At 39.4% G+C, this 15,000-nt stretch overlaps 1 protein-coding gene across 3 annotated transcripts in view; it reads right to left on the bottom strand.

Moving 5' to 3' along the window:
• Positions 1–15,000, bottom strand: part of LOC144526270 (epidermal retinol dehydrogenase 2-like) — a 76,330-nt gene that overhangs the window by 48,721 nt on the left and 12,609 nt on the right. For all 3 annotated transcript variants that reach the window (XM_078263622.1, XM_078263620.1, XM_078263621.1), the window contains exon 4: positions 14,402–14,501. In XM_078263622.1, the coding sequence (XP_078119748.1) occupies positions 14,402–14,501 (100 nt within the window). The remainder of the gene's footprint in view (positions 1–14,401; positions 14,502–15,000) is intronic.

Here is a 15,000-nt window from a genome sequence, read left to right as displayed (position 1 = left end):
CTTAGAAATTTCCATTCCACTCCATTATAGACAGAATACCAGCTGAGATCAGTTGCATTGTTTTTTTAATCAGGGCAGCAGTTTTCAGATTACATTATGTGCTTACATAATTGCAAACGGGTTCTCCAATGTTTTCTCAGTTAGCTGCTACCCTCTGCAGTACCCTGCTATGCCCTGCTACACCCTGTAACGCCCTGCAGTGCCCTGCTACGCCATGAACTACTACAACTACTATTTCTAGTCATAGTTTCATTATCTTTTTTGTGACTATTATTGCCAGTGTTCATCACACCCCCAACCGGCACCGCCAGAGACCACCTACCAAGAGCCTGGGTCAGGTTTCTCCCTAACAGGAAGTTTTTCCTCGCCACTTGCTCTTGGGGGAATTACTGGAATTCTTGGGTTTTTTTAAATTATAGAGTGTGGTCTAGACCTACTCTATCTGTAAAGTGTCTTGAGATAACTCTTGTTATGATTTGATACTATAAATAAAATTGAATTGATCGAACAGAGGAATTATGGTATTCTTCGGTAGCCTGAGTAACTTTAACCGTTGTTCATGTGAAATCTCAAAGACAGCCTGATGTTTTGTTTATAGACTATTTGTGGGTGGCTGTTTGACCCATCAATTCCTGTCGATAAAGTACAATAGGGTAAATCTTGTATAGTGCATACACTTGTAGCTGTTATGTATCTTCGTAAGTCATTGTAAGTCGCAGTCCCCCCCCCAGTGGAATATATATATATATATATATATATATATATATATATATATATATTTTTTTTTTAGCGTTATATTATATTAACGCTTTATTAACGCAAACCTATTTTAACGGCGTCAATTTTTTTTATCACGAGATTAACGTTCTTTTTGGAATAGCAAACTTTGTAGTTTTTTTTCCCCACATGCTGTTGCAACAATGAGTAAAGTTAGAAAAACGACAACACCACACCGGATCTAGCTAGACCGGAAACAAAACAACAGGCACGCCGCACACACTTGTTTGGGCTTGCGAGCCGGCCAAAGAGTAGCAGGCTAACGTTACATTTTGAGTGGATGGCGAGCGCGAGACGCCGAAATGGATGCCAATAACATTCTGAATGGAAAGTTTACTTTTAAAAAGTTGCCAAATGGTTCCATTGACAAGACCAAAGTGATCTGTGTGTTTTGTCGTTGGGAACCATCATCGCAGCACGTCCAGTCTGAACTTGATGGCCAAGCACACAGCTGATGCAAATTCTCCACCCCCTCGTCAAAGCCAGGCGACAAAAGCACAATGCAAGCCAATCCACTTTTCCATGTTGATAAGAGCATTAAAATTAGAAAAAAATGTATTGGACAATATATTGATATATGGTAAAATATAATATACGACTGCTTAAATCCAGACAACACTTTTTTGTATCTGGGGATAAAGCTGGGAAGCTTCTAGCCCATCAGGCCAGAGCCAGGGTGACCTCACGGTTAATTCCAGCCATTAGGATCTAGCAGAACCAAGCCAAATTCTACGCTGAGCTTCTGATTGCCCTCCCATTGTACATGGCATGCTCAATGGTATAACCTTTCCACAAATAGACGATGAAGCCACAAGAGACTTAGGTGGACTCAGGGGCGGATTGCCCATCTCGCAATTCTGGCAAATGCTAGTGGTGGGAATCGATTGGCACCTAACGATTCGATTCTAAACTTGATATCATATCGATGCAACCATTTTTTTTATGTACATTTCCATGCGTCATTTTTAGAAATATACATATAAATCTGAGTTTGCTACTCAGAGTTTGCTAATCACTTCCTAGACAAAGCAGCTAGACAAAGCTTAGATTTTTGACATATACAGTATTTGTCACACACAAGTTTTAATGAAATGTTTTGTCTGAGGTTTTTGTTTTGTAGTCATTCCATGCTTAAGCCTTAAACATGCTTGTGAATGTCACCTTCTCGCACAGTAATCTTCCATGTCAGAGGCTCAGTCATGTTAAAGGTGGATAATTGGCTTCTTAGAACATGAAACATGTGGTGGTCAGATGTAATGGGTTTTGCCTAATTATTCTATATATATATATATATATATATATATATATATATATATATATATATATATATATATATATATATATATATATATATATATATATATATATATATATATATATATATGTCTTCTTAGATCATGTGTATATATACAAAGTTTAATTTTTTTTTCCTTTTGCCCATTTTTGTGCGTTTTTTTGCTGCACTCTTCTGAATTCTAAGTTGTCCATTATCCCATCCTCTTTCAGTCACTCTGTTTTCTGATTTGTACTTGTCTGGAGACAGTAACTTGCGATGCATCTAAGAATCGATTATATTTCCCACCCCTAGCAAATGCCAGATGGGCCGGACCATTTTTTTTTAAATGTGGGCCGGTCAGATTTTTTGTTTTTGAAATATACAAATAAATTGTCTTTATAGACCGACCGCGCATAGGACGGGTTTTTAATCGCTTGCACGATTTCACTATGGTTATAACAATTATTATTATTATTAATTTGGCAACAGCCGGCCTGGTCCCGAGATGGGCCGACCGACCCAATCAGAGGTTGCGTTCAGTCAAAATCAAGCACGTTGTCATCAGAGAGAGAGAGCAACACAAGCTAAAAGCTGGTTGTCAGTAAAAGCTAGATGGACCGTAAAAAGAGAAAAGGCGGTGTAGAAAAGGTTAGCGAAAGAAATTCACACTACTTCTAGTTAGCTTCACAGTGTTTTTTGACAGTAGCCTACATTGTATTAAACAGTTGTAAGCTCCCTTCTCACTTTGATTTCTAAACATACAGTCAATAATGTAATAGATGCCATCCGATGCATTATTCAAAAATCTAGTAGCTATGAAGTTACACAAGCTGTAATGTTCTCAGTGCAGATAGATACAACACAAGACATCTCTGGAAAAGACCAATGTTCAGTCATCCTCCGCTATGTGACTGATGTTGTCCATCAGCGACTTGTTGCCGTTGTCAGTTGTGAGGCATCATCTGGGAAGTACGTTAGTCAGTTAGTTAAATAAGTCATTGATACACAACAACTGGACATGAGTAATTGTATTGGTAATTCTACTGATGGAGCTGCAAAAATGCAAGGCCAGTACAAGGGCTTTTCCGCCTTGCTTCCTTCACACTCTCCAAACCAAGTACATGTGTGGTGTTACGCACATGTCCTGAATCTTGTGATAGGAGACACCACAAGAGTAGTTGTAGAAAGTGCATCACTATTCTCACTACTAAATGACCTAGCAGTTTTCAATCGAGAGTCCTATCAAAGAATGAATGTCTGGGAGAATAAGAGTCAGGACCTTCACCACAGATGGCTCTCTCCCATAGGAGAAACACGCTGGTGGGCCAAGGATGCTGCTCTGATGAAGGTCTTCGGATTTTTTGGCAACCCACAAAATGCATTGTTTGTGGATGTGGTTCTCATTCTTGACAACTATTAAAGAGATGGCAAGTCAAGAACAGAACAGGATGAAGACACCGAACTGGAAGTGCAAACTGATCTGCCTAAGAAAAGGATAAGGAAAAAGAAGACAATGCCAGGGGATTTGGCACAGGATGAGGTGGAAAGGGACGTGGAAATGGCCTCCAAGACTAAGGTACACCATGTCATTATGGACACAGTCACTGAAAGCATCCATCAATGCTTTCCAACACATGGAACATTGTTTGCCGACCTTGCTTATCTGGACCCTAGAAGATTCTCGGAGATCAGAGATAGTGGATTGCCCAACATGTCGCTCACAGAACTAAGCACACGCTTACTAAAGTTTGACAATCGGAGCACTGTTGTCACTTTGCAGTGTAAGCAGACTAGTCTCGCTGGTCAATGGGAGAGACTGAAAAAGTCTGCAGTGGAGTACACAACTAGGATTGTGAGAGATACCTACAGATGGAACTGATGAAGAACAAGTAGAGATTATGAATAAAAGTTGTTCAACATGTAAGAACTGTGCTGTGTGTTGTTATGAACTTTTACGGCGATACAACAGATGCTTACCATACAAGCATATTAAAATTGCAGAGTTAGAGAGTTAAAACAGAATATGTGGAGAAAGTATGGAGAATCAGACCGACAATATGTACAGTGTCAACAGAGAGAAACAAGGAGAATCGAACAGACAGTGACAACAAAGAACAACGTACTGTAAAGAATGACGGTAACAGCACGCAAACGGCATAAACAGACAGCACACAGACTCTACAACATCCTCAGATTCTTTTTCTTTTGCTGTATGTGTAAATTTGTTATAAACATGTGCTCTTTAAAAAGTAGTAAGCATAGTTTGCCAGTCACTTACATTATATGTTTAAAATCAGGTACATAAAAAAGGTACTGTTTTTATTATTTCACCATCTGTACACAAATGTAATTAGTGAATGCACGTGTGACGTGTCCGTGGGTGGGGCTGCATGGGCGTGGTAATGTGGGCTGGTGTGGCTACAGTGCCAGGGCTGAATTTTTGTCCCAGTCTGCCCCTGGGTGAACTCATAACTGTTGCTGAGGTTCAAGGAGTCATCAATCAAATCGGTAAGTCGCCCAGCCAGCTTTACTGCAGAACATTACAAAACTTTCTGAGCTCTCCACGCGCAAGTCCTAAAAGATGTGTACATCGAAGCGTTTCTGCAGCATCGCCCACCGGACACCCTGTTGAGGGCAACTATCTCCCTAATTCTAAAAAAATGAAAGAAAGATCCCCTGCTTTGTAGTAGCTAATGACCAATATCACTCCTAAACATAAGTTCTATGATCCATCTTCAACGGGTGTTGCCCTCTATTATTTCTAACAGTGTTTATGCCAGGCCGACAGTCCTCCCAGAACACTAGGCGTCTCCTTAAGATCATTTACTCGTCGAGCAATGAAACCCCAGAATTAGTGGTTTCCCTCGACGCCGAAAAAGCCTTCGACCAGGTCGGGGGGAGGTACCTATATGAGGTAATGGATAGGTTTGGCCTCTGTAACAATTTTACTCTTTGGGTCAGGCTAATATACTCATCCCTGGTGGCCTCAGATCAAACTAATGATATGCGGTCACCCCTCTTCTCCCTTTGGAGAGGCACCAGGCAGGGCTGCCCGCTGTCGCTACTCCTGTTCGCCATCGCGATAGAACCACTGGCCGTTTGGCTACGCTCAGAGGAAGGTTTCAAAGGTATTGGATTGTCCGACAACTCAAAGTCTCACTGTATGTGGATGACCTACTTCTGTACAAATCAAATCCAGCCAGTACTCTCCCTGTGATTTTAAGAGTTTTGGAACAGTTTCAATCCCCTGCCAACTACAGTCATATGTTCTGGTCTTGCCTTAAGCTAGAAGCCTTTTGGATAAGTGTTTTTGACACAAGCAGAGTTTATGACCAGACCATTCCAACCAATCTATTGTCAGTCATTTTTGGCACTCCTCCTGACACCAACCTCTCTGTAGCACTAAAGCGGGCCCTGGCTTTTACAACCGTGTTAGCCCGGTGGCTGATCCTGCTCAACTGGAGACTCACCGGACCCCTAACACATGACCGCTGGATTAAGGAGGTGCTTTACAATTTAAAGCTTTAAAAGTTTAGATTCTCACTCTGAGGCTCTACCAAGAAGTTCTTAGATACATGGAATCCTCATTCAACATATCGAGACTCAAGAGAGACCTACGTTTTTTTTCCCCCCACTACTCTACTGCTCTAATGCAGCTGCCATTACATTTATTTATTTTTTTGGTCCGTATGTCTATATGAGTGTGTGTGTGTGTGTGTGTGTGTTGTCCGTCCCCATCTGGTTCTGACCTGATTTGGGTTGGTCTGTGAGTGGGTAAGGGTTGTAAGGGTCACTGACACACTGTTGCCCAATTATGCCTTGTTTGTGTGCATGTTGCCACTGTGTCAGAATTTTATGAAATTACATTAAAAGGGTTAGGGGGGAAACGAACAGCAAAAACATACTCCAAAAAAGGTACAATAAAACAAACTTACATAAATAACATTCATACTCGTAACAAAAGTAAACAAATACATCAGACAACACTCAACACAAGCCCAAAACGTAATCTAACCTAAGTCTAAGCTATACATTTGCTCACAATCATTTATATCTTCAATAGTTCAACAGAAAGCAAGTACCTGCAAAAGTATCTTATAGGTGACAAAAAAGGATAGATAGCTCAAAGTTAATTGCCAAAGTCAATTTTAAATCTTCAAGATCATAAAAAAATATATATGTAATCTATAGTATTCTACACCATTTCTTCTGTAAATAAATACAATTTTAACTTTTTATGGAAACATTTTCTTTTTTTCCCCCCTTTCTAAAATCCCATAGCTCGCTAATGAATTCCATGCCACCATTGCACGATAATTCACTATCCTCTGTATTAAACTAGTTCTACAGGGAGGCAGCAGAAAATGACTCTCTGATGACTGTCGAGTACAGTACTAATATCTGAAAAAATGACAGCATTTCTGGAATGAAGAAGGTGTGGCTACAGCCTAAACCATCTATGGTCAGGCAGAGCCATTTTCAGGACTGGTCCAGAACTCTGCAGGAACCTAAGGCACACAAAAAATGACACACTTGTGCCACTAGGTGGCGCTGTAGCAAAATAAGTTGTCCTATAACTCCCACACCAAACATCGCACATTTATAAACCTTATATCCACGCATTCCCTGAATGGTGCTGCATCACATGACATAGGCCATGCCCATTTCCACCTCGACTTAAACGCACGAAAAATCGCAATAATTGTGACATCTACTTTATTGAACTCCACCTAGGCTGATCTGCACGAAACTTAGCGCATCTCCAGACTGACAAAAAGTTTTCAAAAGAATTTTGCTCCATTAGAAAATGCGAAAATTACAAATGAACAAATTTGTGTAGCTAGTTATGAAAACACAAACATTTGCATATCTCGCCCAAAATAAATGCTATCAACTGCAGCTGAGAAATGGAAGGAATGGCAGCCAGAGGAGGTGTGGGCTTTTGGGTTGACCAAGGAGATGTAACTGCTTGAGCGAAGGCTGGGTGGGTGAGGCTATTGTGACCAGTGTACTGAATGGTCAAAGTGGGCATGACCTATTGGAACCACATTTGGATTCACCTCTTACACTATTGTGAGCAACTACCAATTTGAAGGGTAGATGGATAATCGTTATACACCTCACATACCAAATACTACACATGTGGACCATTAGGTGGCGCTATACTCAAGGTAGATGCATTTTGATCTATAACTTCCACATTACACGTCACATATTTAAAAACCTTTAATCCAGGTGTTCATTGAATGAAGCTGAATCACATGATGTAGGCCACGCCCAATTGCGCTCTCTCTGTGGAATGTTACCTGATGTGAATGCTCGAAATGCTTAACACCAGAATTATACCATTTTTTCCTCTTCACATTTTCTGAATTTATTATTATTCTGTCGCCAGTTGACAATCGCTGTCCTAGTGTTTATCTCCGATCTGCCCAAAACTTGGTACATAGCTTCCTCAGATGGATTGAAAAGAAAAGGCCCTAAACAACTTCCTTTTGGCACTCCACAACTCCTAGCTTTTACCTCAGAAAAAAATACCATTAAAATGTACATTATATTCCCTATTGTGTATTAATCTTGATCCTCATTTGTAAATGACTTAACAGCCACAGACAAAAATAGGGCTGTGTATTGGCAAGAATCTGGCGATACGATACGTAGGTCACGATTCAATATATTTCGATACTGTGCGTAAGGCGATATATTGGGATTTTTTAAAGTATAATTTTAGAAAAACTAATATTTAAAAAAAAGACATGATGTTCATAAAAGTCAAAGAAGTTTACTTTAGGTTAACAGAAAATCAAACTGCCAGTTTGGGATTGTGGTTCACAGGTTCTTAGTGAGCTAATTTTTATATGCAGGAGTAGGCCAAAGTTCAGCTATAGCTACATTGTTAGCTTCTAGCAAAAAGTCAGGCACTGCTAGGCACTGTTAGGCAAGGACACTAGTGGTGCGTGTCAGCACAGCCATCTAGCGGTAGGAGGTTTAAACACAAGATAAACGTGAACCACTGTCTTACATGAATATTTATAAAAAAAATAAAAATCAAACTTGCCTTTTTGAAATTTCGATACAGTATTGCAAAATAAAATATTGCGATACTCAAGTGTATCGATTTTTTCTTACATCCCTAGACGAAAATTTATAGTTTTTTGGGGGGGGTAAATAAATCACAAACTTAGGAAAAGTGTTTCTTTCCAATAGTAAAGCATAAGTTGACACTGTTTATACCTTTAAAGTTAACTGGTTTAATCACATTTTCAACAAAATTGGAGGAGGTCTTTCTTTTCGTCTGAAAATCAAATTATCGAAATTCCATCAGCAAGCCCTTTTAGTTTGGAAGCTAGCTTTTCTACCTTATAAATACTTACTTTTTTTGAAACCAACTAACTTTGTCTTCTTCATAAACAAAATGTATCTAATGCATTCCTCTAATAATGATTTTTATTTCACATTTAAAAAAGCTACTTCAAGCATGTCATTTTAAAACCAAGGTAATACTACTTGGCGATCTAAATTGTAACTGGCTGGATAAGACTAATGGGAAATCCCTTAAGCAGATCACAGACCGTCTGGATTTTTCACAATTGTTGGAAGGTCCTACTAGAATAACCACATCCTCCCAGACCCAGATATACTTAATATTTTGTAACAAAGCTGAAAGAATTATAAAAACGTTTAATTTTTTTTACTGAACTGTCCGACCATAATCTGACATTATTGTCAAGAAAACTAACAAAGAAGTGCTTTCATCATTCTAACAAACCTGTGGAGCAACTCAGGATTCCAAAAAATGAAATGGCTAATTTTCAAAGAGCAGTACAGCTGACTGATTAGAAAAATATAATTACTGGGAGCAACAAAGAAGCACATTGCAAAATGTTTGCTACCAAGCTACGTACATAGTGTAGTTAAGGAGTTTATTAGAACGGTCAAAGGAAGAAAAAAAACCATGCACTTAATACTGAAACATTTAATTCGATGAAGGAAAGAGACTCTGCATTAAAAATATCATTACAAACCGAGTTAAATAGTGATAGGCATAGGTTCACTTCATTATGTAATAGAGAAGTGATCAGAAAGGTTAAAGTACATTTTTTTTATAACAATTATTTATGAGGCAAAGGGTAACGCAAAGCGGATCTGGGAACAGATTAAGAATGTAATGGCAATTATTAATTATCTTAAAATTTCAACAGCAAAGGATATTTATGGTATGGATTCTAAAATGCTTAAAAGGGATGGCTCGGAGTAATTTCCCCCTAGGGTCCTTTGCATCATGACCTCGAGCCAAACACCCCCCCAGAAGCTTTTTGTCCCTTGGTCGAACATTGGGCGAGTTAGTGCTATCAGCCGAATGGCTTAGTGCAGGCGCTAATGGACCCAAAGGTGTATCTCGTAAATTACCCCACTAATAATGCCCGGAATGGTACTAAACTTCTACAGTAGTACAAATGTGTCGACACAAATAATTTGTGTCGAAGCATCACGCGTAGAAATCTAAAAAAAACATAGCTGCCTGCCTCCAAGTATGGATTCCTCACGAGTTCAACAACACATTGAGAAAAAGGCTCGCACACGGTCTTCTAAAGTGTGGGAGTATTTTACTCTTAATGCCAACAACAACGTGGTAGTCTGTAGACTTTGTAAAATGCATCACTGAGTCAGGATAAAAGCAGCAAATCACCATAAGTTCTGCTTACCTTTTTGCTCTGCTCCCTTTCCCTCCCAAGCAGAGTTTAGATTCTCTGCCCAAACCCGAACTTGACCCACGGGCCGGGTCGGGCCAGGCCCTTGATCAAGCATTTGCGTTTATTTCATCATTACTTTATTAGCCTAATTGGGTGGGGAGAAAGCTATGCCTCTCCAGCTTCTCCCGCAGCTCTGGGTATATGTCCTGCACTGACTTGAGTGTGAGGTAAACTGTGCTAAATCGTGTCTCCCCCATCTGTAGCACTGTCTTCGATAATTGCACAACAAGGCCAGATTGTTTCAGATATCTCACGAGTCCTTTATAACGTCAGTTATAACGGCCCACTTATTAACAAATTGTCGGGTTAAAAATCGGGCTCGGGCTCATAATTCCAGTTAATGTGTTGGGCCAGGCGGTGCCCGATCTAAGCTTTACTCCCAAGCATGTGCAATTAACAAATAGTGACAAATGTGTTCCCAATAGTAGCCCAACGGTACGTTAGTTGATTTGGTTTACCATCATCATGAGTGACCCAATTGATTACAGACTGTTATATTAGACACTCTGCAACTTGCCTTATGTTGAATTTATTTGATACATCGGATTTCATATGTTGCTAAAATTGCACTTTTTTACTGTAAGATTAAAGGGCGAAGAGCTTGGATGTTAAACAAGAGCTTATTCATTATTTTACCTACTTCTGTTAAAATAAGCAAATACAGATTACTCTTTTTGCACTTGCTCGGTTTACTTTAAGTTTTTATTTTTTATTCCTCCTGAAAGTGACTTTATTTTGTTGTTGGATTGATAGCCTACATCTGACTTCAGGTTGCAATACAAATTCATGTTACTTGAACAGTGCAGTGTTAAACAATTTTAATAAATAGAGATTTGAACCTTATTGAAATGTGTTTTGTGTAAATTGTTAATAATTGAGCAATGGGAAAATAATCGCTAATTGAAAAATTAATCGTTAGATTAATCGAAAAAATAATCACTAGATTAAATCGTTTGGGACAGCCCTACTGCTATCGCTGCTAGCTAGCTAGCCCTCCGATTCTCCTCAATTAGTTGTAGCTCCTCGTCTGTGTATTCAGGCTCGAATAGGTATGGTCAACCTTCCAAATTGAGCCACTCATCGTCACATTCGATGCTAACCTCAAACTCTGCCATTCCGTTAATCTCTTCTGCTGTTCTCTCGCTTCTTGCTCCTTCTTTACTGTTAGTCTCTTCCGGCAATAGATGTGCTCTGTGCGGGATCTTGCACAATCAACCGGTGTTGCTGAAAGTTTTTTGGTATATCCAAAGTTTTTAATTGGTGAAATTACTCAAAACCATCCCTTTAAAATCACAGAACACATAGCCAACCCTATCACACAAACTATCAACCAGTCAGTGCTACAGGGGATATTCCCAACTACCTAGAAGACTGCAATTGTAACTCCCATATTTAAATCAAGATGACCCTCTGAACATATGTAACTACCGCCCAATCAGTATTCTACCTGTAATCTCCAAGGTTGCAGAGAAGTGTGTATCTTTTCTGTAAACAATCATCTTTCATCATCTCTTAACTTATGCACAGGGGTACCACAAGGATCCATACTTGGCCCGCTTTTGTTTAGTTTATATATTAATGATCTGCCGTCAGTTTGCTCTGATATCAAAACACTAATGTATGCAGACAACACTGTAGTATATGTGCATGCCAAGACAAAACATCTGGCTGCTGCCAAACTCACCACAGGTATGGATCAGATCACCAATTGGCTAAATCGTTCCTGCCTTCAACTGAATGTAATTAAAACTGAAGGAATGTTTTTCACAAAGAGACAATGTAACATTGTGTCGAATATAACCATTTCAGGTCAAAACATTAGTATTGTGCTACAATTTAAGTATTTATGGATGCCATGATTATGTCACATCTAACACATTGTTTGACAAACTGGGACCAAACTACTGGCTCGTCACTTACGGAAAAAACCTAAAAGTTTTGGCCCAGAAGCCTAACAGTTCACATCATTGTAATATCCTAAATAACCGTAAACTGCTGAGCTGGGAAGATGTAATCAAATACAGAAACATCTGTTTAGTCTACAACATTTAGCATAACACCGCTTCCCTACTTTTAACTCATTCATAATCCAACATAACAGCAATCAGATCACCAGAAGCACCACACAAGGTGACCTTCTAATTCCATTCAAGAAAAGCACATTTGGGCACCTGGTTAGCTCACCTGGTAGAGCGGTCGCCCATATATAGAGGTTTACTCCTCGACGCAGCGGCCGCGAGTTCGACTCCGACCTGCGGCCATTTGCTGCATGTCATTTCCCTTCTCTCTCCCCCCTTTCAAGTGTAAGTTGTCCTATCCGAATAAAGGCCTAAAATGTCCAAAAACAAATCTTAAAGAAAAGAAAAGCACATTTGGTCAATTTTCATTTTCTGTTCAGCAATACAAAACTGGAATTCACTGCCCACCACTATCAAATATATACATACATATTCCACCTTTACAACACACCTTAAAATATGGCTGTCCGACAACTATAACTGCACACATTAATCTGTGTGTTTGATGTGACATTGTGAGTCATTATTGTTGCCGCTCCATCTCAGCTGCCTGCCTCCATGTTATGTCTTTTATGTGCCGTCAATGTGGCCGCCGTGACTATTCTCTTTTCCCTTGTCTCCTCTGTATGGTTTTTATTGCATGAACTGTTTGATGCCTTTGCCGTCATCTGTGTTTGCTCCAATTGTGTGCCACATTTTTGTATGTGTTACTCCCTTTTGCTTAGGCCTGCTGTAATTATAAATGTAGTGTAATTTATTTTATTTAAATTTTGTAACCATTATATTTTAGGATGCCTGTTGACAACTGGCCGGGGCCTACAGCTGGAAATATGCCATAGAGGGTAAAGCTGCTCCTTTTACTGTACAGGTAATTAAAGGGGACTGTCAACAACATTATGAACTAATAAACTAAATGTTTTACCTTTTCTCATAGAACTGAATTCTTTACTCAAGTCACTCAGATTGCTAAACAACAACAAAAGTATTAAAACTTTTTGAAATTGCGGCGCTTCCCCCCCCCCCAGCTTTTTTTTTGTGTGTATTTTATTCATGATTGTTGTTGATGTTGATGTTGTTTGGTGTGTACATTTTCTAAATAAATAAAATTAGTAAATATAATAAATAGTTTTGGGATTTTTTTTTTGTTATTACAGAGGGAAAGTACAGAATAAATGTACCGTTGGGTACCGGCATGGAATTTCAGAATTAAAAATGTGAAAGACACCCAACCCTAATGGTTATACAGTATTTGTTTGTTTGTGTACATCATCTACCGTGCCCGCTCAGGCAGAGTTACTTTTTTCCTTCGCACTGCATTCTGTGAAGAAGGCAACGAGCCAATCAGAGGCAGAATAAGACGGGTCTTCGCACAAGGCAGATGGGGGGAAAAGTCGATCAAACTACCGTAAATAACAGGCTGCGATTCTGTCAATGGCTGTAAACGAGGTAATTTGGCATGGGGATTGAAACATTTCCAAAACATTGTCTTGCACACTTATTGCTACTGTGCCATTGGTTAGGTGCCTTAGGTTGCAGATCCCTGTTCTATGGTATCCTACAGTATTATGTAAAATATCTGGAGAAGAGAGTCAGCATTCTCCTTAAACCCAGCATGATCAAAATGCTATCTTTAAATGCAGTTTTGAACACTAACAGCAGGGCTTAATAGTTGTGTTTTGTTAATTGGTTGTTTGGGTTTGTGTCTGTGTGAATATTTCATTGAGGCAGAAAACACTTCTACTGATTTAAAGACCACCATGAGGAGTTTTCTACCCAGAGCAGAATGGGCTACAACAAACACTGGCTGGGAAATGCATCAGCTTTACCCGTTATTTAACAGATGCTGTGATCGGCAATGACAGGAAGAATGCTAAGCACTAGAGCTGAAAAACTTTGCCCGGTCTTAATTTCATTTTTTTTTGTTTTTTTGTCTTTTTATGTTATTTTACACAGGCTTTTAAAAAGCTGTCAATCAAAATGTACTTGTCAGGCTCGGGCCGAATTCTGTCGGGCTCGGGCCTTGTCGGGCCTAACTTTTAAGGCCTGATTACAGCTCTACTAAGCACATCCCTAACTCCAACTGTGTGATCAACAACACACTGACCAGGTGACAGGATTTACAAGCACAAGCCACAGTGCTAACCCCTGTACCCCCGTGCCACCAAGAATGTGGACATAGCTAGCTCAATCCAATGGTCACAACATGGTGACAAACATGAAAGCAGCTGTACAGGTGTTTTAACTTGACTTACAAATAAAAAATAAATAAATAGACATAACTTTGAATGGCATGAAAGAAGTTAAGTTTACTGGTCCTAGCAACTGCTACCAGCTACAGCTTCTGTGTCCACTGAGACTCAACTTGCTACCGATTGGTTAGGACAAAACTCAACTAAATGACATCTGACCCTAACAGAAATAGGCTAAAATGAACAAGATGTCACACGGAATGAAGGAGGTGGCAGTCCGACCATTAGACTACCAATTTTAACCAGAATTTTTCTACGAACAAAAACTGCTGTAAAGATGCTGTAACATTAGTGACATGCATATGATGAGGAGGAGAAAACACACACCTGCCAATCCATTGACTCCTATGAGTCCAGCAGAACTAGCAATGCTGACAAGATGGCCGTGATTGTTGGCAATCATGGCAGGAAGGAAGGCCTTGTAGGTCTGAGCAGAAAGAGACGGAAAACACACAAACCATCAAACTAAATATAGAAACCTAAACAGGGATTTGATTGGCAACCACTTTCAAAGTATGTCATTTAAATACACGGCAAGTAGATTCATTATCTTGATTATTTTGACAAAAAAAAAGAAAAGAAAAAAAAAGGTAAAATAAACTTTTCAAAGCTTTCAACTGCATCTCACTGTCTTTATGAACAGATGAAGTGTGGTTGTTGTTGTCGTCATGTTACCTAAGTAGAGATGCACCAATTGCAATTTTCTTGGCCAAATTACGATTTAAAAAATAAAATAAAATCTGCCCTGCATACACAAACATTTTGTATTTGTTTCTTTAAATGTTCAATTATGTAATATTCTGCCACTAGGAGGTCCCTCAAATTAAACCATGGATGTATACACTGACTTTTGATGAGGTCGTGAAGTTGCGTGGGATCATGGGAGTTGTTGTCTTCATTGTTAACCAGGCAAACGGGCAGGTATG

This window comes from Sander vitreus, chromosome 12, assembly GCF_031162955.1.
Source record: "Sander vitreus isolate 19-12246 chromosome 12, sanVit1, whole genome shotgun sequence".
Classification (NCBI taxonomy): domain Eukaryota; kingdom Metazoa; phylum Chordata; class Actinopteri; order Perciformes; family Percidae; genus Sander; species Sander vitreus.
Note: the sequence above shows the minus strand (reverse complement) of the source record. Positions and strands in the feature narration are given on the sequence as shown.